Here is a 23,177-nt window from a genome sequence, read left to right on the forward strand (position 1 = left end):
TGACAGGCAGTCAAAAGCCTTACAAAGGTCTAATGACAACAGCATGCTCTTCCTAGGTCCCCGATTGTCTCAGTTGGACTGAACCGCCGATATACAACATCCATTAGGCGTCGGGTCTGATCAGAAGCTTGGCGATTGGGCACAAACCCTACCTGGTCCGGATGGATCTAACTGGATAGGATTAATGGTTTCTTTTAACAAATAAACATGTTCAGCCTGAAAAAATGTCTACAGAATGCAAAACAGAAGAAATCAGCATAATATCCTCATTAAAACCAGTTTATTTTTCTTATACACGCAAGAAATGTTACAACCTGCCACATATAAATATTTACATTCAAGTTTATAGTTTGTTTCCAATCAGCCTGCCCCCTGTAGCTGTCAATGTCTCCTCCTTGTGTCTTCTGTGCAATGACAATGTCCAGAACATAAAATACTAAAAAATAAAGTATCAAAAATATAGATTTTAAATCTCACATGACTTACTACCCTTCACAGCCACAAGTTATATACAGGGCTGCTGAGCCCCACTGATGCTGCCCCCTGCTGTTGGCTTTGTGAAAATAATCTTGTGTTGTTGATAATGAATCTCATTGACAGGCACCATCAGAGATGTGTCATGGATTGGGATTATTATACTGAATAGCCAAATCTTTATATAAGGTGCCATCTGTCTGATGCTGCTTCCTTCATACTCAAAACTGTGATCTGGGATCGCTGTTGGGTTTCTATAAAATTGGTGCGATTGCAGCCCAGCAACATAACCAATTACTGGTAAGATATTCTGTTAATGTACCTCTGGCTATCCCTGCTTAAGAACACTGAAAGTCAGTGGAAGAGGTGCTGCACATGGGCCCACCTCCGCCATCACATGACCATAACTGAAGGACACATGAAAGCGGGAAGGAAAACTCCCTTGGTTTCTACAAGCAGAATTTTACTCCCCCACAAGGATTCATTTTTTACATTTTCTCGTGTAGCTGTTACACCCAGCCAGGCTCTGTTTTTCACAAATTTTTGTTTTGAGTTTTGGTTTTCTGAAATTGTGTCAAAGTTATTTTATGCGGTTTGTTTGGACGTTAATAGTGCTTGGTTGAATTCCTAACCTAAATATTACTAGAACTCCATGTAATCAGCAATGTTACTCCTATTTATTCCTAGTTAAAATGGGTTGTCATAAAAAGCTATGCATCTATTGCTGTACATTGAGGCTTGTGGGTGTCAAAATTGCTTAAAGTTTGAAGACATAAAATTCCTAATTAAATTTTTTTTTAAACATACAAAAGTCTTTCAGGGCACCGACTTTTTCAGGATTTGCAAATTAAGAAAATAGGTTCTGGTTTGTAGCAAATATCATTTACAGATGAGCTGCAGTCTGGTGTGTGGCTTTCCATATCAAATAAGAATGCACTTTAAGAGCTCTTTAATGAAATGTGACCTTAAAGTTGGCCATGCACACAAAAATGTTTTCTCTAAGCAAAAAAATAAATAAAAATGTGCTAAACAGCACAGGCAGGCAAATCTCCCACTGCAGCAATTTTATTCTAATAGCCTGTGCCACCAACGTTTAAAATACCTGAAGAGTTCCCGCATCTGACTGAATACATGAGTTTTACAGACACAATTTTCAGCCCAGCTCCTTCGATTTTTCAATTGAAAAATATCAGGTGGAAGGGTGCCGACAGCCACTCTCAGAGAAAAATTCAGTACTGTATAAAAATTGCTTAATGTATGGCCAGCCTTAGGCACAAATTACCTTTGACCTTTTTTGAGACCAGCCTTAAGTCACAAACACTAAGGGCTCATTCACACCATACGTGCATGAAAACTAATGGGAAAAAAGCACAGATTTCACTTGCGGAGACACCAGTTTACCTCAGTTTTCATGCATGTGGACATCAGTTTTTTTGCATGTTGACATCAGTTTTCTTGTGTGACATTTATGTGCCCTATTCACACCAATGTTGATTTTATGTCAGTTTTTTTACATGCAGAAAACTGCACACACGTTGCAGATTCCTGCACAGGGCACATAGAGAATGCAGAAAATGCATGCAGAAAAACTGACGTCTCAGACCTATGGTGTAAACGAGGTCTAAGGCATCAATCTGTTACATTTTTTTTTACTTGATCCAAAGCCACCAAAACTATTAGAATACACAGTATCTGCCCAAACATGACAGTTTATCAATTTTCATCTAAACTCCACCCCCTGCACCCAGCCACCCCAGACGTTTGCCAAGACAAGATTGGAAGAATAACACGGACAGTCCCACTTCCCCTCCCAACTGATCCTCTCTGGGAGGAAGTGGAAATGTGAGTGTCCCTGACAGCCATCCATCAGTGCAAATCCCACTAACTATATATCAGCATCCAGTGGGGCATTTCCAGAAAAGAAGTGGCTGTGAGAGCAGAAAAGTCAGAGCTGACTCCATATTGGTAGCTCTTGATTTGGAATGAGGTGTTGGACAACCCAATGTATGGCCGCATGGCAGAAATATTTTTATCATCATAAAAATAGTGTCCAGTGGAACTCCAACCTAAATAAAATTAGAACGTTTTTTTGCAAATACCTCCTGAAGTGTTTCCTGGTATGGGTTTTCCTCTCATGTTGCCTGTATGCAATCACCGATTACATTTTACTTTCTGTCTCAGCTAAATGCCTTACATCCAGCTGTGCACCAGTAAGTTTCACACACCCACTTCCTGTCTAGAGGCAAGTTATTCAGGCTTCCGTCTGTAGTTCTTGACTACAAAGGTGATGTTAGAAATTACCTATGCTGAAGCTGTGTAGGAGTAAATGTATTGCAATTACCATAGAATCCAGCTTAGTAACACCTACCTCTCGAGCCTATAACACCTTTAGGAAGCTGCGAGTTGGTGATCACATTACACAGTACTCCCCTTTTACTGCCCACAGGACCAACTACAGCTGCCCAGGGACTACACAAGTCTAAAAAACACGGGCATGTAATTTCAGGAATTATCGGCAGGACACCAGAGCTTCCTCTTGATGCCCTACCGATTGTTGGAATTGAAGCAATGATGGCACAGGGATATAAAATAAAGTCAGAAAGACATTGTGCTAAAACCTACATTTTCCTAGTCTGCCCCTTACTTTGCAGCAGTTGTGCCAAGAATCTAAACATGACTTTGATGTCCAATAGGCACCAGAGTTTGATTCAGTGCCTTCAGTAATCAGTAACAAACCTGGTCAGACACACTCCTTCTCTGCAGTACAAGTTTGTGTGAGGACACTTATTGGGGGGGTGGTGTAGATATTACTTAACTTTGCCAGCAAATAGCAGGGGGAGAGCAAGAAGCAGCATTAGTCTGAAAGAAAAAAGGATTTTTGTACTCACAGTAAAATCCTTTTCTTGGAGTCATTAGAGGGACACAGGAATTCAGATATTATGCGGTTATTCTGTATGCCTACAGGAGGATAGTACACTGGCACGCAAAAAGCTGTAAAAGTCGGCCCAATAGAACCTCTCCTCTATCCAGCATCCCTTATTTTTTGGCAAGCAGTATTGAGAGAATGAACATAAAAATGGGGGGGTACGTGACCTGTGTACCTCAATGGGCTGCATGAAAAGGATTTTATGGAGAGTACAAAAATCCTATTATCTTTTTCGTTCACTGACATTTACACGGGAATTAAGATACTTTTTATGATGTCCAAATGCCATTCAACCGAGGGATGAGAAGAGCAACAACCACTAATGGGCCCAACTGAATAGAAATAAGGACTGCCTGCAGCCCAAGAGCCACCTGAAGGACCAACGCCTGAATATGAAACCTAGATGAGGCTGAGCCCCCCTACCAGATAAGGGAACCTGTCAACATGAACAGAAAGAAGGCACAAGGAATAAACTGGATGTTCAAGACCTACAACACCAGCAAAAACATGGAGGCATGCTAGGTAGAGGAGAGGTTATTCTGAGCTGGTGCACAATTTTTTGCATGCTAGTGTCCACTCCTCCTGTAAGCCACAGTATAACTTGACAGTCTCTGAATTCCCGTACCCTTCAATGGACAAGAAAGAAAAGGTGCTTAAAAGCATTTCCAAGCAAAATCAGTCACAGATCATAACATGTGGTGCACAAGATGATAAAAAAAAGTTCAGAGATTTAAATATTCTTTAAATATACTATGTGCCAATAGTGGTCACCCCCAGCTTCTTCTGCCTCCTGTATATTTGTTGTTTGGATTAAGGTGGTTTCACTTCACAGCAGTTTTTTCCAAAACTGGTAATTCGCAGAGATTCATTACAGCTTTGCCATATGTGAATTGATGGTGAATGACCCCCCATTGTACCTGCTACACTGAAATGCAGCACACTAAGGGTCACAGCAGATTTGCTGGACTCACAGCAACAGCTATGGAATGAATTTAGTTACTGGACACAATATTATCCAATCCTATTTCAGGTTCTTTCCCACAAAGAAGCTCAATTTGGGTGCCAGCCTTCCCATGTCTGCATAGCTGGGATCACAGGGCAGTTAGATTAGGTATTTCAGTTCTGTGAAAATTTTACAATGAATTCTGAGCACATGCAGAAAATTATTGCTATTATATTGCGGCATTCTACAGATGTTGATGTACCTAAGTGAATGTCCAGATTGTAACAAACAACACAGAAAGCAGATCACAATCTGACTGGATGATAATTTGGCAATATTGTGCATCCTCCTGGCAAGATTAGCCTCCTCTTTTATTGACCATCATGTCCCTTCTCTGCCCACCACTGCTGTTTGGTTTGTAGAGGTTGTCATAGACTGCTGTGAAGCAAGTGGGGCTCCGTCTGACTCCAATTCTCTTGTAAAGATAACAGCATCGCCACTGACGTTCATAAGACACTGTGCCTAGAAGAGAAGAGAATGGAAGTTTAAATTACGGTATTGTGTAAGCAATTTAAAATATTGGCTGGAACAGCCCCCAATAATGTTCACCTAAATAGACTGTTACCTTGCCCATTTATGTTTCCTTTTCTGCACGCTGGAATTACTCGGATATTGGAAGCATGTGACCACCTCCCTGTTGGCTCAGGGACAAAAGTAAGATAAAATCCAAAAGCTAACAGTTGTCACTCAAATATAAGGTGAAGGGAAATCTACCAATAGAGACACCTTTTCTCAGGCAAAGGTGGGGTATCCGCTCATTTCCATAATATCCCTATGGCTGGCTTTCTACTTTAAAGCTCATTTTTAGGATGCTCTGATATTTTTTTTCACTAAAACTTCCTTTCCCCAACCACAACTCAAATGAGTATAAACAAATCAACAATACACAAACTAGTAACTAGTGAGTGAGTCAACGCTCATTGACAGCAGATGAGATGAAATAAGAATAATTGCGAAAAAATTAAATAAATAAAAAAAACAGCAGAAGGAGGGCACCAGGTAAGTATGAGTAAAAACCAACAGTAATTTTATTCAATAATCACTTACAACATGGCTTCTTGCAAAACAGCATAAAGGGCTGGTGTGGTGTGAATTGCGGACAAGCAGCTGTCAGGATGGAATGGAGGACAGCAGTAGGCAAAAGTTCGGACCCCTTGCAGGGAGATCAAACACTGGCGGTGTCACAAGCTCTCACATGCCGCGGACAGGTTAGCAAGGGTCAACAGACAAGCTGGGGAGGGCGCAGGCCGCAACAGGTTTCTGAGGCCTCGCCTCCATCAGGCTGGCCCTCCCCCCGAAAGGAAGGAAATTTTAACTGACATGAATGGTAAATTGAGGGCCAGTCAGGGACCAGAGCAAGCCGCCCGATCTAGGACCACACTAACGACCCAGTTGTTAGGTGGCGATTGGGCATAAAGCATGTGTGGAGGTGGGGCCTCAAAAATGTGTTGAGACCCACCCCCTCCCCCGCTTGTCTGAACCAAAAACTAGGCATGTAACTTTACAAACCTGAGCTACCGAAGCCCGATGACGAATAGCCCAGGAGGCACTGACAATACTGGTAAAATGAGCCATTATCAAAAACGGTGGAACTTGACCATAAGCTTGAGAAATAATCTGACAGATCCATCTAAAGTACAGTAGCAGATTTGGAAGCTGCCTGACCCTTCCTTGGAACTTCAGCAAGCACAAATAGGGAATCTGTCTGATTAATTGCAGCAGGTTCAACTTCAGGTAACACTTTATAGCATGAACCACATTCCAGGGTGTGAAAAGCCTTGTCCATCAGCGTCTGAGGCTGTCTTTTTTTAAGATGGAACCAAGAAATCACCTTCGATAAAAAGAATGGCTGAGGTCGTTAAACTGCCTTATTATGGTGGAGCAGTAGGAACAGTTCCATTACAGGAATGCGAAGCCCATTTAGAAACTCTGCAAACTGAAGAAACAGCAACCAGAAAAATAACCTTCTGAGGGATTAAAGGAATACCCTGGATAGGTGCAAATGAAGATTTCTTAAATACAAAAAGTGCCAAGCTGAGGTACCATGGAGTCCTAATCAGTGGAATAATACGTGTAATGCCTTGCAGAAAGGCCCACACCAAGGAGTGTGAAGAAATTGGTCTCTGAAAATGTAACTCAAAGGCTGAAAATTTGACCTTTGATCAAGGCCAGTCCCAAATCATTTTCAGACTGAAGAACTGCCAGTAAGCAGACAACTGCATTATTGTGAGGGTGAAATCCGTGAGCCTCACATCAGGTAAGTAAAACTTCTAAAATGTTGTAAATCCTTCTAGAAATCACCTTCCTAGCCTTCAGCAATGTAGGAATGACTTAGGCTGCGATTTGAAATGTCAAATTTCAGGGACTATTGCCGGCAACGACGCAGTCCGACTTGGTGCAATGCCAACTTTGCGGCGCCGCACCAATTCCCAAAAGTAGTTCCTGCATTACTTTTGGCAAGTTTGGGGGCGATTTCAATAGACATCTATGCAGTAACCCACACAGATGTCTCTCAAATCGCCCCCAAACTCGCACTGAAATGCCGGTTTGAAATCATGCGAGTTCAGCTGAACTCGCACGATTTTAAACCGGTCTTCAGTGTGAACCTAGACAAAAAAAGAAAGGGTCTGGTGTCACCCGCAAACCCCCTCCATCCCAATATATGCAACACAAAACAGGAAATCGCTCCAGGACTATAAATGAGGTGAATGCGTTTAGCCAACAATTGACAGAGTAAATGCAGTCTCAAAATTTATTAAAATAGTCTTGCAAACAAACACGAATCATAGCCAAGCAACTGAAATGATACATACAGTAGAAAATGTCATTACACGTATCAAGGTATAAAATGTAAATTGCAGATTACACATGCATAAAAAATATCCAAACACGCTTCGCAAGACCATGCTCACTTCATCAGGGGTAGATGCGTGTGTAGTACATCTGTAGGGGGTATAATGAACCAAATAAGTATCAACACAGACATGGTATCATGACAATTAGTCAAGAGGGTCCAAAAACGCATGGCCTTTTACTCACCATTGGCTGGATCAGACTTCCAATTGCTTGATAGCCAGAGGCGGCAGTAATGAGCATCCAGCTCGGGAGCTGAGGAGGCAGAGGGAAAACCAATCCAACAGAGCACAAACGGGGGGCAGACATGGCCGGGATGGGGGAATGTGTCACCAAAGATCTCTCAGTATCCATTAATAATGTCAACTGAAACATAAATGCATATGTATCAATAGGTGCTGCCATACCAGCATAGAAGTAGTATATGAAAAGAGTATGTATATGCATGAATCAAACTGGCTCGATAATGGTATGAGCTAGGAGTCCAGGGGACAATGGAGAGAAAAAAAAAAAAATAGAAATAAAATAGAACAAAAACAATGTGAAAAAGTGTGTGTCCTGTATAACATGTATCCAAGTCCATTGTATATGTCAGCTGAGATAAAAATATATGTATATCAGTTAGTACTATACCAACAGAGTAACCATGGAGTATGCAATGTATTGAAAAAAATTAGTGCTCAAATGTGAAGGGAGTGAATGAATGATTAACATCCATCAAGGAGTGTGGACTCACCTTGAATGAAGTAAATTGCTGTATGTGAGTTAAACAGTACACAGGAAGTGACAAACAGATCCCAGCCATGACTAGCCCTCAATATCGTCCGACTCGGGAGCTGTGATGTGTACAAGGGAGCTTCTCATACCTCCTGCTGTCCCCCCTGCCCTATTCGGATGGGTGGGGCCACCTACACATCGGCGCCATGCGACCACGCCTACTGTGCGACTTCCACGGTTGCGGCGTCAGCGCACTAATGCGTGGAATATCAGCATGCTTTGAACAACACTGGTTCGTGTGTGTGTGTGTGTGTGTGTGTGCGTGCGTATATATATATATATATATATATATATATATATATATATATATATATATATATATATATATATATATATATATACACACACATATATATACATATATATATACATACATACATACATACATACATACATACACACACACAGTGGGAACAGAAAGTATTCAGACCCCCTTTAATTTTTCACTCTGTTATATTGCAGCCATTTGCTAAAATTATTTAAGTTCATTTTTTTCCTCATTAATGTACACACAGCACCCCATATTGACAGAAAAACACAGAATTGTTGACATTTTTGCAGATTTATTAAAAAAGAAAAACTGAAATATCACATGGTCCTAAGTATTCAGACCCTTTGCTGTGACACTCATATTTAACTCAGGTGCTGTCCATTTCTTCTGATCATCCTTGAGATGGTTCTACACCTTCATTTGAGTCCAGCTGTGTTTGATTATACTGATTAGACTGGATTAGGAAAGCCACACACCTGTCTATATAAGACCTTACAGCTCACAGTGCATGTCAGAGCAAATGAGAATCATGAGGTCAAAGGAACTGCCTGAAGAGCTCAGAGACAGAATTGTGGCAAGGCACAGATCTGGCCAAGGTTACAAAAAAATTTCTGCTGCACTTAAGGTTCCTTAGAGCACAGTGGCCTCCATAATCCTTAAATGGAAGACGTTTGGGACAACCAGAACCCTTCCTAGAGCGGGCCATCCGGACAAACTGAGCTATCGGGGAGAAGAGCCTTGGTGAGAGAGGTAAAGAAGAACCCAAAGATCACTGTGGCTGAGCTCCAGAGATGGGAGAAAGTTGTAGAAGGTCAAACATCACTGCAGCCCTCCACCAGGGGTCGGGGTTTTATGGCAGAGTCGCCTGACGGAAGCCTCTCCTCAGTGCAAGACACATGAAAGCCTGCATGGAGTTTGCTAAAAAACACCTGAAGGACTCCAAGATGGTGAGAAATAAGATTCTTTCGTTTGATGAGACCAAGATAGAACTTTTTGGCCTTAATTCTAAGCGGTGTGTGTGGAGAAAACCAGGCACTGCTCATCACCTGTCCAATACAGTACCAACAGTGAAGCATGGTGGTGACAGCATCATGCTGTGGGGGTTTTTTTTTCAGCTGCAGGGACAGGACGACTGGTTGCAATCGAGGGAAAGATGAAGTACAGGGATATCCTGGACGAAAACCTTCTCCAGAGTGCTCAGGACCTCAGACTGGGCTGAAGGTTTACCGTCCAACAAGACAATGACCCTAAGCACACAGCTAAAATAATGAAGGAGTGGCTTCACAACAACTCCGTGACTGTTCTTGAATGGCCCAGCCAGAGCCCTGACTTAAACCCAATTGAGCATCTCTGGAGAGACCTAAAAATGGCTGTCCACCAACGTTTACCATCCAACCCGACAGAACTGGAGAGGATCTGCAAGGAGGAATGGCAGAGGATCCCCACATCCAGGTGTTAAAAACTTGTTGCATCTTTCTCAAAAAGACTCATGGCTGTATTAGAGCAAAAGGGTGCTTCTACTAAATACTAAGCAAAGGGTCTGAATACTTAGGACCATGTGATATTTCAGTTTTTCTTTTTTAATTAATCTTCAAAAATGTCAACAATTCTGTGTTTTTTGTCAATATGGGGTGCTGTGTGTACATTAATGAGGAAAAAAATGAACTTAAATGATTTTAGCAAATGGCTGCAATATAACAGAGTGAAAAATGTAAGGGGGTCTGAATACTTTCCATCCCCACTGTGTGTATATATAAATGTTTTCATTACATTGCATACACCATGGTTACTCTGTTGGTATAGTACTAACTGATATACATATATTTTTATCTGACATATACAATGGACTTGGATACATGTTATACAGGACACACACTTAATCACATTGTTTTTGTTCTATTTTATTTCTATTTTTATTTTTTTTCTCTCCATTGTCCCCAGACTCCTAGCTCATACCATTATCGAACCAGTTTGGTTCATGCATATACATACTCATATCATATACTACTTTACTTCTATGCTGGTATGGCAGCACCTATTGATACATATGCATTTAAATTTCAGTTGACATTATTAATGGACACTGGGAGATCTTTGGTGACACATTCCCCCATCCCGGTCATGTCTGCCCCCCGTTTGTGCTCTGTTGGGTTGGTTTTCCCTCTGCCACCTCAGCTCCCGAGCCGGACGCTCATTACTGCCGCCTCTGGGTATCAAGCAATTGGTAGTCTGATCCAGCCTCTGGTGAGTATAGGGCCATGCGTTTTTGGACCCTCTTGCCCAATTGTCATGATACCATGTCTGTGTTGATACTTATTTGGTTCATTATATCCCCTACAGATGTACTACACATGCATCTACCCCTGATGAAGCGAGCATGGTCTTTCGAAATGCGTACTCTGCAATTTACATTTTATACCTTGATACGTGTAATGACATTTTCAACTGTATGTATCATTTCAGTTGCTTGGCTACGATTCATGTTTATGTTTGCATGATTATTTTAATAAATTTTGAGACTGCATTTACTCTGTCAATTGTTGGCTAAACGCATTCACCTCGTTTAAAGTCCCGGGGCAATTTCCTGTTTTGTGTTTCAGTGTGAACCTAGGCTTACTCAGATTCCCCTGTCCCTTAGGACTCTGGCTTCAACAGCCATGCAATTAAAGCGGAGTTCCACCCAAAAGTGGAACATCCACTTTAAGCACTCCTCGCCCCCTTACATGCCACATTTGGCATGTCATTTTTTTTTGGGGGGGGTGGTAGTGGGTAACTTCTTTTTAGTGGGATTTCCTGTCCCACTTCCTTCTTCCTCTTCTTGGCCGCCTAGGCGACTCCTCCTCTCGCCCTAGGCGGCCCCTCCCTGCCAGCAATCTTCTGAGACACGTCACAGGTCCCAGAAAATTGAACGGCCAATAGCAGGGCGCAGCGTAACTCGCACATGTGCAGTATGCGCCTGGCTGTGAAGCCATAAGCAGTCATGGCCGGGTGCCCACAGTTGCTATGGTGGCACCGCAGAGAGGAGGGGGAGAGGAGCGAGGCTCTGGGCGCCCACATCGCTGGACCGTGGGACAGGTATGTGTCCGTTTATTAAAAGTCAGCAGCTACACTTTTTGTAGCTGCTGACTTTTAATAAACTAACTGTTTGTCAGGAGATCCACATCTGGTGTTCCCCATCATTGGCAGAGCTCCTCAAATACCTCTGGGTGAAGAGCCCACTCTCGTGGAGATAGATGTTGACGACTCAGGAAATCTGCCTGCCAATCTTCCAAGCTTAGAATGTGGACGGCGAAGTGTGTGAATATGGAGTTCAATTCAAGACATGAAAGATCAACTTGATCCTGGGAAGTCAACTTCTGGGGCTTCCTTGATGATTTATGTACTCCACCGCCATGGTGTTCGACGGAGACCTCACAGGGAGGCTCTTCAGCTGCACTGCACCAATGTAGAAGGGCAATGGAATCACACTTAATTCTGAGATGTTGATGGACGACACCCTCTCCTGTAGTGACTAAGTTCCCTGGACCGAAAGATTGCCCCAAACTCCACCCCAGCATTTAGGGCTGTCATCTAGAGTCAGTACCTACAAAGATAAAAACTATTTTCCTATCTCCAGTATCTGTGATGACCAATCCAGAGACAGTCTTGTGCCATGGAGCAACGGCATTGGGAATACAGCAACTGTGTCCTCCTGTCCCATGCTGCCGAAACATTCCTTTGGAGGGGCCCAAAATTAAACTGAAATGCAGATGAAGATAAAGATGTTGTGTCAGATGCCGCAATCCAAATCCTGTAACCTTTGGAGTAGAGGACTCAAGAAGAGATAACTTCAAATTAGCCCAAACAACTTCCATGAGAAAACTCACAAAGGCTTTTTGGGTCTGAAATAAACCAAGACCCTGGGGTTCATTAGCAGTAGATTACATGCATGAGGATTCTTCTGCGTCCCTGTCTACTGAAACCTTCTCGTCTTCCTTAACCTCGTCCTCCATGAACTCCTCTTCCTTTAATAGAGAGGGGAGAAGAGCAGGGTAATACTTTTGCTTGCAGCCAGGATGATCCAACCTGGCAAGAATGCCAGAAAGTTGGTGATGTAAATCAGCAATGGTAGTCCTCCTTGGCACAAAAGCACTAGAGGAAGGTGCCTGAAAGTAATAAAGAAAATAAATAGGTGGAGGGAGTCAGATATACGGAGAACATTCTGACTCCGGATACAATGCATGGGAGGCTGCATCCAGGTTTCTCCCTACCTGAAGAAGGTACTTGAGACATAGCCTGCTGATCAGTGTAAAACAGACCCTTGTTGAGAACAGCGGTCTGAGTCAGCTGACGGGAACAATGCTTTTAAACGCCAGTGCGCTGGTTACCCCAGGTTATACCCCTTCTAATCCTGCCAGTGCCCCACCGCCCATATAAGGAAATGCCAAGTGGCCCCTTTTATACTTGCTGTGACCTGTAGTCCCACACAAGAACCACTCTGCTTTGACCTGTAGTTCCACAATGGAAAGTAATCTGCTGCGATTTGCAGCCTCGCAGAAGGCTCTTATGCTGCTGCAACCCATAGTCCCTCTTATCAACGTTGTACTGTCACTTTTAGTCCAACAGATAGCCGGCTCTGCCTCCTCACATAGGAACCCAAAGATGGCCGCTCTGCCCCTGAACTCTACTACTGCTATGTAACACCACCCAATAAAAATTTCCCTGTCCCAGATCTCTGAACATCAGGGAGACTGCTGTAAAACTCTTCACAAGATTGTACTAGACTCCAACTAGAGTTCATACATTTTTCCCTACGGTGTCTCCCCTGTGCTTAAGAGGATGTCAGACCTCATTTCTCCATTTATTCTGGGAGTGTCCCCATGTTGTCTCAATTTGGAGTAAGCTGACCTGCTTTGCCTTCAAAATCACAGGGGTTCAGTTTTCTCATAATCCAACTCAATGTGTGTAGTTTTCTGCCATCGAGGAGACTACCACTGTTCAGATGAGACTGATTCACACTGTGTGGCCATTCATTGGGTGGTTGCTGCACATTGGAGGACTTCCTTGGTTCCACTCCATCAAGTTAATCCATCCAGAGTGGAATCCATTAATAGAGTAGAAAAACTTTTCCACACCTTGTATCACACTATGCCTTACTACAAACAATAATAGGCACCTTGGTTTGACAACTGCAACACTTTTGAATAAACCACCACGATGATCAACAATAAATTTCCCTTACTATATCAAAGTTGATGTCCTTTTTACCACCTACACACGAAAGAATTGTATTATCAGCATTACATTTGCGATTGTACCTGTAAATTGCAATCTATTATAGTTAAAGCGGAGGTCCACCCACCGTTGAAAAAAATTTAAAACCAGCAGCTACACATACTGCAGCTGCTGGCTTTTAATAATAGGACACTTACCTGTCCTGGAGTCCAGCGATGTCAGTTTTGACATGATTTTCATTTGTCAATTTCTTTGTACCACCTTTTGCAACCTTCTAATAAAAGTTTCTAAACCAAAAAAAAAAAAAAAGTCCCTGTCCCACCTGCCAGGGCTGGGGGATTACCAGAAGAGACTACCCCTGGGCACTCACCATTCCTGCTGCTGGAACCTCCGGGGGGGGGGGGTTCAATTTTAAAAAAATATATATTTCTAGACTTGACAGCAAAAGAGAGATGAATATTTTTAGACAATACATTACAGAGTTTTTTGTATCATCAATGCAGCTCATTTCACATCAAAATACTTAATGTAGAAACCACTTCAACATGACACTAGAAACCAGTGAAAGTAAACAGTATACACTTCTTCCTGTGTGCTCAAACTGAGGTGAAACAATATGCTTCTCGTACTTAAAATTGTCAGAATCATCCTAACGCAGTATATATACAATATACGCATATTTATATATATATATATATATATATATATATATATATATATATATATATATATATATATATATATATATATATATATATATATATATATACACATACACAGTGCCTTGAATTTTTCGTGTTTTGTTGCCTCACAACCTGAAATTAACATGGATTGTTTGAATTAACATGTGCATGTTTAAGAACATGCCCACAACTTTGAAGATTTTTTTTTCTTTTATTGTGAAGCAAACAAAATAACAGAAAAAGTCAATGGCATAACTATTCACCCCCTAAAGTCAATACTTTGTAGAGCCGCCTTTTGCGATTATCACAGCTCCAAGTCGCTTTGGATAAGTCTCTATGAGCTTGCCACATCTAACCATTGGGATTTTTGCCCATTCCTCCTTGCAAAACTGCTCCAGCTCCTTGAAGTTGGATGGTTTGCGCTTGTGAACAGCAATCTTTAAGTCTGACCACAGATTTTCTATTGGATTGAGGTCTGGGCTTTGACTAGGCCATTTCAACACATTTACATGTTTCCCCTTAAACCACTCAAGTGTTGCTTTAGCAGTGTGTTTGGGGTCATTGTCCTGCTGGAAGGTGAACCTCCGTCCTAGCAAATCACACACAGAGTGGTACAGGTTTTGCTCAAGAATATCCCTGTATTTAGCATCATCCATCTTTCCCTCAACCCTGACCAGTTTCCCAGTCCCGACTGCTGAAAAACACCCCCCACAGTATGATGGTGCCACCACCATGTTTCACTGTGGGGGATGGTGTTCTTTGGGTTATATGATGTGATGGGTTTGCGCGAGACATAGCGTTTTATTTTGATGGCCAAAAAGTTCAATTTTTGTCTCATCAGACCAGAGCACCTTCCTCCATACATTTTGGGAGTCTCCCACGTGCCTTTTCGCAAACTCAAAACGTGCCATTTTGTTTTTTGCTGAAAGTAATGGCTTTCTTCTGGCCACTCTGCCATAAAGCCCAACTCCATGGAGCGTATGGCTTATTGTTGTCCTATGTACAGATACTGCAGGCTCTGCTGTGGAACTCTGCAGCTCCTCCAGGGTTACCTTAGGTCTCTATGCTGCCTCTTTGATTAATGCCCTCCTTCATCAAAGATTTGGATATTTTTTTTATATCCTAACCCTGACTTGTACTTAACAACATTGTCCCTTATTTTGTGCGGCCTTCGAACACACATTCTCCCCATTCACCTGAGAACTTGTAACACCGAGTCACATGACACCGGGGGAGGGAAAATGGCTAATTGGGCCCAATTTGGACATTTTCACTTAGGGGTGTACTCTCTTTTGTTGCCAGTGGTTTAGACATTATTGGCTGTGTGTTCAGTTATTTTGAGGAGACAGCAAATTTCCACTGTTTTCCCCTTAGAGAACCCCTTCCACAACTAGCATCTCGAATTAGAGTAGTAAGCCAAGTGAGGTACTTGGGCATTAATGTAACTAGAGATCCGGGACAGTATATAACAGAAAACGTGGTCCCACTTATGACAAAGTTAAAACAGAAAAGCCGGGTGTGGTCCCGTCTCCCTCTCTCGGTCGCCAGACGATGCAATTTAGTTAAGAGGGTATGGATGCCACAAATTTTATAGGTTATACACAATTCTCCTGTGTGGATTCCAAAACAGTGGTTTAAAAAAATGGACAGTGTGTCTAGAGAACTAATTTGGAAAAATGGTGTGGCAAGGATTCGTTTGCAGGCGTTGCGGCGGCCGAGAGAGGTGGGGGGTTTGGCATTACCTGACCCAAGATGGTACTTTCTGGCGGCACAAATGCAGTACATGGGAGGAAGTAATAGGCTAGAAGAAAAAGGGGTAGGTAGTAACCTATTGCTGAACGATACTAAGCATGACACGTTGGTAGAAGCGGTTGAGGCAGACTCCTTCGATTCCAATTGTCCCACTGCTCAGTTAATGGTTAAGAGTTGGGGAGTCCGTCAAGGCAGAGTTAGGTTATGTCGGATTCTCAGAGTTTACCCCATTATGGGATAATAAAAACCTAAAGGAACTTAAAGTAATGAGGAGATTAGAGGTATGGAAACGGAGGGGCATCCACTGCCTGGCACACTTATATAAGGCTGGTAGACTAAAGTCATTTCAGGAGATTGTAGCAGAGTACATGGCTCCTAACTTACAATTTTATAGGTATTTGCAAATTAGGCATGCCCTGACAGTGCAATTTAGAGGGAAGGAACCAGAGTGGAGTGAAATGCCCTCTCTTAGGAAACTGGTGAATGCTAGAACAACAAAAGGACTAATCTCTGATATGTACGGTTGTATTAGCATGATGGGTCAGGAGGGACCGGTAGAATCAAAGAATAGGATTAAATGGGAGGGTGATGTGGGGCAATTAACGGAGGAACAATGGAAATATGTTTTGGCACGGGGCCCAGGATCTCTCTTTCTCCTTCACAGATTGTATCACATCTGTATTTTGTACATAGGTCATATTACACGCCTTTGAAGTTACATATGTTTGGGAGAAGGCCTGATGCTGATTGCCAAAGGTGTGGGGATAAGAAGGGTGATCTGGTACACATGCTTTGGCGATGTCCCAGGTTGCACAGGTATTGGGAAGGTATAATTGATAAAATAAATTCTGTGTTTGGGACATCGCTGGGCATGGAGGCCAGAACCTGCCTTATGGGTCTGATGGAGGAAAGTGATATCAACAGATACGCAGACCGCAATCATCAGGTGCTTGTTTCAAGGTAAAAAATTAATTGCAAGGAAGTGGCAGGCAAAAGAACCCCTGACGATGGTAGAATGGTTGAAAGAGGTGGAGGATGTGATTGTAAAGGAGAAATATATTTATAAAAAGAAGGAAACAATAAGAAATTTGAAAAAATTTGGAAATTATGGTTGGAAACGGAATAATATTAGTGGGAGAGGATGGAGGGTGGTTGGTGTACGAGGGGTGGGGAGGGAGGTGTGAGAGGATAGCAGGGGTGGGGGGGTGGGGGAAGGGTTAATGAAAGGGGGGAAAAGGAAAATTGAGAAGGTTTTTATGGTGAAATTTTGTTAATCCACAATATATGTAAATATGACTGCTTTGTTACTGGAACAAGTGTTTTATACTATTGAATTTTTCTAATAAAAAGTATTAAATCGTAAAAAGAAAGAATGCACCGGTGAGCTTAGCAACACCAAAAGACCCAGAAGACCACAGTGGGGACGGAAAGTATTCAGACCCCCTTAAATTTTTCACTCTGTTATATTGCAGCCATTTGCTAAAATCATTTAAGTTCATTTTTTTCCTCAATGTACACACAGCACCCCATATTGACAGAAAAAAAAAAAAAAAATGTTGGCATTTTTGCAGATTTATTAAAAAAGAAAAACTGAAATATCACATGGTCCTAAGTATTCAGACCCTTTACTGTGACACTCAAATATTTAATTCAGGCGCTGTCCATTTCTTCTGATCATCCTTGAGATGGTTCTACACCTTCATTTGAGTCCAGCTGTGTTTGATTATACTGATTGGACTTGATTAGGAAAGCCACACACCTGTCTATATAAGACCTTACAGCTCACAGTGCATGTCAGAGCAAATGAGAATCATGAGGTCAAAGGAACTGCCTAAAGAGCTCAGAGACAGAATTGTGGCAAGGCACAGATCTGGCCAAGGTTACAAAAAAATTCTGCTGCACTTAAGGTTCCTAAGAGCACAGTGGCCTCCATAATCCTTAAATGGAGGACGTTTGGGACGACCAGAACCCTTCCTAGAGCTGGCTGTCCGGCCAAACTGAGCTATTGGGGGAGAAGAGCCTTGGTGGGAGAGGTAAAGAAGAACACAAAGATAACTGTGGCTGAACTCCAGAGATGCAGTCGGGAGATGGGAGAAAGTTGTAGAAAGTCAACCATCACTGCAGCCCTCCACCATTCGGGGCTTTATGGCAGAGTGGCCTGACGGAAACCTCTCCTCGGTGCAAGATACATGAAAGCCAGCATGGAGTTTGCTAAAAAAAAAAACACCTGAAGGACTCCAAGATGGTGAGAAATGAGATTCTCTGGTCTGATGAGACCAAGATAGAACTTTTTGGCCTTAATTCTAAGCAGTATGTGTGGAGAAAACCAGGCACTACTCATCACTTGTCCAATACAGTCCCAACAGTGAAGCATGGTGGTGACAGCATCATGCTGTGGGGGTGTTTTTCAGCTGCAGGTACAGGACGACTGGTTGCAATCAAGGGAGAGATGAATGCGGCCAAGTACAGGGATGTCCTGGAAGAAAACCTTCTCCAGAGTGCTCAGGACCTCAGACTGGGCCGAAGGTTTACCTTCTAACAAGACTATGACCCTAAGCACACAGATAAAATAATGAAGGAGGGGCTTCACAACAACTCTGTGACTGTTCTTGAATGGCTCAGCCAGAGCCCTGACTTAAACCCAATTGAGCATCTCTGGAGAGACCTACAAATGGCTGTCCACCAACGTTTACCATCCAACCTGACAGAACTGGAGAGGATCTGCAAGGAGGAATGGCAGAGGATCCCCAAATCCAGGTGTGAAAAACTTGTTGCATCTTTCCCAAAAAGACTTAAGGCTGTATTAGATCAAAAGGGTGCTTCTACTAAATACTGAGCAAAGGGTTTGAATACTTAGGACCATGTGATATTTCAGTTTTTCTTTTTTAACAATTCTGTGTTTTTCTGTCAATATGGGGTGCTGTGTGTACATTAATGAGGAAAAAAATGAACTTAAATGATTTTAGTAAATGGCTGCAATATAACAAAGAGTGAAAAATTTAAGGGGGTCTGAATACTTTCCGTCCCCACTAATATATATGTGTGTGTGTGTGTGTGTGTGTGTGTGTGTGTGTGTGTGTGTGTGTGTGTGTGTGTGTGTGTGTGTGTGTGTGTGTTTGGGAGTTCTAAGTAATTTTCTAGCAAAAAAAAAAAAAAAGATTTTAACTTGAAACCAACAAATATCAGAAAAAGGTTTAGTGTTTAAGTGGTTAAACTTTCCTCACTTACACACAAAGTCTATTTCATTGACAAATTGTTACAATGTTTAGACTTAGTTCCACTGCTAAAGAATGTTGTGATTCTTGCAGACTGCCCGGATTTTCTCTTCCTTTCTTTTGAGGGCTGTGGCTTCAGAAGAGCAGAGAGAATTCTTTGCATAGACAGAATCGTGAAACGCTTTTATCAAGATCGCAACAGGGAAAAAAAAAATTACGTTAACGATTCTTGGCGATTAATCGTGCAGCTCTAATAAGCAATCACATCTGTGTCATTCATGTAAATTGGGGATCCAATCTTTACCCGTCACGGCAGGCAATGCCACAAGGGCCTTCATGGACTTGACTGCCCTCGACCTGTATAGCACCCTACCGGTCTGCAAGGCAATAGATCGTTGTGCCTTAAAGGCCGTCACGTGTCCAGGTACCTTTCCTATGGAGCGTAGAAAAATCATAGGTGATGGATTTGGGGGGGGGGGGGGGGGGGGGACGACGACTCCTAATCCCAGCTGAAACCATTGAGAAGTTAGCTATTCTTTCATGCAGAGACTGCACAAACATGACCAAAATACTAGCAAAAAACACAAGCTTTGTCTAAAATGGAGAGGTTATGCCTAGGAGGGTATTTCTGGACTTTTTTCCCCCTGTCTCCTGTCACCTAAAGGTGGCAGCATAACCCAATCAAAATGAAGATGAAGATATTCTGTGTCCTGGAATGTATAATAAAGGAAAGTAATTGACTGTCCCCTGGCCAGGAAATTAGAGAATGGGTCTGAAGGCTAACTTCTTTGGAGCATAAGATACTGTGGCTACATATTGTTAAAAGAAGAACAGAATATAAAAAGAAAAACAATTACTACAAGCATTTTGCCCAAAGTGGAGCTTTAACATGATCTAATTCACTAAGTAAAAAAAATGAAAATGCTCTTTCAAAGAAAGCATCCATGACACTCCTATAGACAATCACTTCCTCTGCAGGGATAAGCAAGAACATCCAAGGGCTTCCAGGTATGCCCTCTATCATCATAATAAACTGTACAATGCCTATCCACTATGATATCCTTCCTCAACATGAATAAACAAGCAAATCCAAAAGGGCTTCCATGGATACCGTCCTTTATCCTAAAAAGGCCTTATGCACACAGATATTTAGAGGCTGTAGAGTCCCCTAGCGTAAAACTGCTGGTGCTTTCCTGTGCCATGTACAGCCACCCATACAAGTAAATGGCTGCACACAGCCATACATTACTTGCGCATGGAGTATTTCCCCCAAACAGTTAGTATTTCTGCAAATGCAGCACAAAATGCATAGAAAAACACACGTCTCATTTTTTACATCACAGCATAAACACACCACAGTGATCTGAAAAGCCTTGATGAATAACATTGTTTCTTATGACACATGCTTAATTTTGCTTTACATATTAAAAAATGCTCAACCATTATGATAGGCTTATTACCTGGTTCTTATTTGTGTTCTCCATGAACACACATTGCTTCATGATGTACGACACAACAGCGTTACCTCCTAGAGCTGCTACATGTGCACGTACCATGGCGAATACTTCACAGATGAAAGCATGGAGGAATCCGCTAACTCCGCCTTCCTGGAACACACAACAGAAAATTAATGTTATTGATGAAGTGAACACAATAAACCCGCAAAGGGCCGCTATGCTGAACAGCACTTCCTACATTCACCTTTTTATATGTACACATGAAGATATCAATGTTCTCAAAAATGTTATTGATTTGGGTAATTTACATGGGTGCTGAGGCCAGTACACCGTGAATGGGCCCCATTTGTTTATGCGGATGGAGCCAACAAGTGCTGCATGCAGACACTCCATATAAGTCTACAAGCATGCAGTGGTTGCACAGACACTACTTGTCCTAATTTGACAGGTGGGCTGGTGAGGATGAATGGCCCTGAAAGCACCCCGTCTGTGTTTAGGGCTTCTCACCCACACTAGCACACTTGTCAAAATAGGATCAGTGTCTGCATCTGTGCAGCCCAGGGGCGTTGCTAGGTGGCAAAAGGACCAGGGGCTTGAGCCCGAAGTCCAAGAACCTGGGGGGGGGGGGGGGGGGGGCGGCTTTTTTTTTGGGCTGGGTGGTGGGGTTGTGTGTGTGAGACCTGCCTGACCTACATACACCGACGCACTCGGCCGCTATGACTTTCGGCCGCACTCGCGATCAGATAGGTCCGGGCGGCCGGCGCTCAGGGCTAACAATGGAATTCAGCATTCCATAGACTCGGGGCTTTTCGGGGTCATATTCGGGGCTTCAGCACCCCCTCCCGACGCCCCTGGTGCAGCCACTGCATCCCCATAGACCTACATAGACTGCCAGCAGGCTACCTGGCGGCTCCAGCTACATAAACATAAAGGGCCTATTCATGATACAGTGAATGAACTTCTTATTGTCCCATGAGGCTGGCTACAGCCACCTAGATCCCTTAATTTGAAATTGGGCAAGAATTGGGTTACAAAGGTTTCATCAGGGCAATGTTAAGTGCTTCTGTCCAGCTTCTCTATGTACCAAAATAGTAGAGTTGCACGATTAATCGTCAAGAATCGTTATCGCAATTTTTTCCCGTTGCGATCTTGAAAAAAGTGTTTCACAATTCTGTCTATGCAAAGAATTCTCTCTGCTCTTCTGAAGCTACAGCTGTCAAAAGAAAGGAAGAAAAAAATCTGGGCAGTCTGCCAAGAATCAGAACATTCTTTAGCAGTGAACTGAACTAGAAACATTGTAACAATTTGTCAATGGAAAAGACTTTGTGTGTAAGTTTAAACCTTTTTCTGACATTTGTTGGTTTCAAGTTAAAATCTTTTTTTTCCTGCTAGAAAACTACTTAGGACGCCCAAACATTATATATATATATATATATATAATAAAATGGTGGTTGTTGCAATATTTTATGTCGCACTGTATTTGTGCAGCGGTCTTTTTTTTAATTTAAAATTACTTTAATGAATGAAAAAAAAAAAAACTAACCAGTAAATTTAGCCTAATTTTTTTTAGTATAATGTGAAAGATTTTACGTCGCAAGAATCATGATCTTTTTATTCTAAGCAAAAAAATTGTGATTCTCATTTTGTCCAGAATCGTGCAGCTCTACAATATAGCATTAATTTTCTTCTTCTGCAAAAACAAAACAGCTTTCCATTTATTCTACGCATGCTTACCTCACTGTCCTTATGGCAGTTTCAAAACACTGCTCAATCACTTCTGCCTTACTTCCTGGACAGACTTTAGGTTATGACGACACAGGAAGGAGTTGACCAGCTGAGGTTAGATGATGCAGGATGGGTGCTAATGAGATCAGCTGGTCAACTCCTTCCTGTGCCATGACCTAAAGTCTGTCAAGCAAGTAAGGCAGAAGTAATCAAGCAGTGTTTTGAAACATCCATAAAGGCAGTGAGGTGTGTGTAGAATAAATGGAAAGCCGTTTTATTTTTTGCAAAAGAAGTATATTAAAGCAGAACTATAGGCAAAAATCTTTTTCAACATTTTGGATAGAGCAAAGGTGGGTAGTAACCTGTCAGATTTTTTTTTCGCCATCTATGTCCCATAGACAAACAGGAAGTGAGAGGAAATCCCTGCAAATTAATGGAATTCCTTGGGAACCACCAAGTCACAAGAACTAGTGTCTTCATTGGAATATCTCCCCTTTTCTAGGGACAACCCAAATTGTTGTTCTCCGAATCCCTGCCTTTCTGTGGACCACTGAGACAGTTGGTCTCCTTGCTCTACAATGAGTTATTTGGGAGTCTGAAAGTCTGATAATGTGTTCCAAACTACCAGACATTAATGATGTTCTACTTTTGCAAATTCTTAAGTGAATGATTTAATATGTGACATGTTTATATTTGGGAAGTCCTACATGGCAAATGTCCAGGACTGGAGGCTAAAAGCCTCTCATTTGACCAAGCCATCTAATTCTTGGTACACCTGCCATGTCTAAGGATCTCTGCCCATATTAATCTCTACTTTCTAATACATT

General features: G+C 42.2%; 1 protein-coding gene across 14 annotated transcripts in view; it reads right to left on the bottom strand.

The window, feature by feature from the left end:
* Positions 1-263: 263 nt before the first annotated feature.
* C2CD5 (C2 calcium dependent domain containing 5) overlaps positions 264-23,177 on the bottom strand; it is a 224,947-nt gene continuing 202,033 nt past the window's right edge. For 13 of the 14 annotated variants that reach the window (XM_073621450.1, XM_073621448.1, XM_073621446.1 and 10 more), the window contains 2 exons: positions 20,629-20,775; positions 7,392-7,622 (listed from right to left, as the gene is read on the bottom strand). In XM_073621450.1, coding sequence (XP_073477551.1) covers positions 7,407-7,622; positions 20,629-20,775 — 363 coding nt within the window. In that variant the 3' untranslated portion in view covers positions 7,392-7,406. Of the gene's footprint in view, positions 4,866-7,391; positions 7,623-20,628; positions 20,776-23,177 lie in introns of those variants that run through there. The other variant, XM_073621440.1, reaches the window with a different exon arrangement.

Source organism: Aquarana catesbeiana, linkage group LG03, assembly GCF_042186555.1.
Source record: "Aquarana catesbeiana isolate 2022-GZ linkage group LG03, ASM4218655v1, whole genome shotgun sequence".
Lineage (NCBI taxonomy): Eukaryota > Metazoa > Chordata > Amphibia > Anura > Ranidae > Aquarana > Aquarana catesbeiana.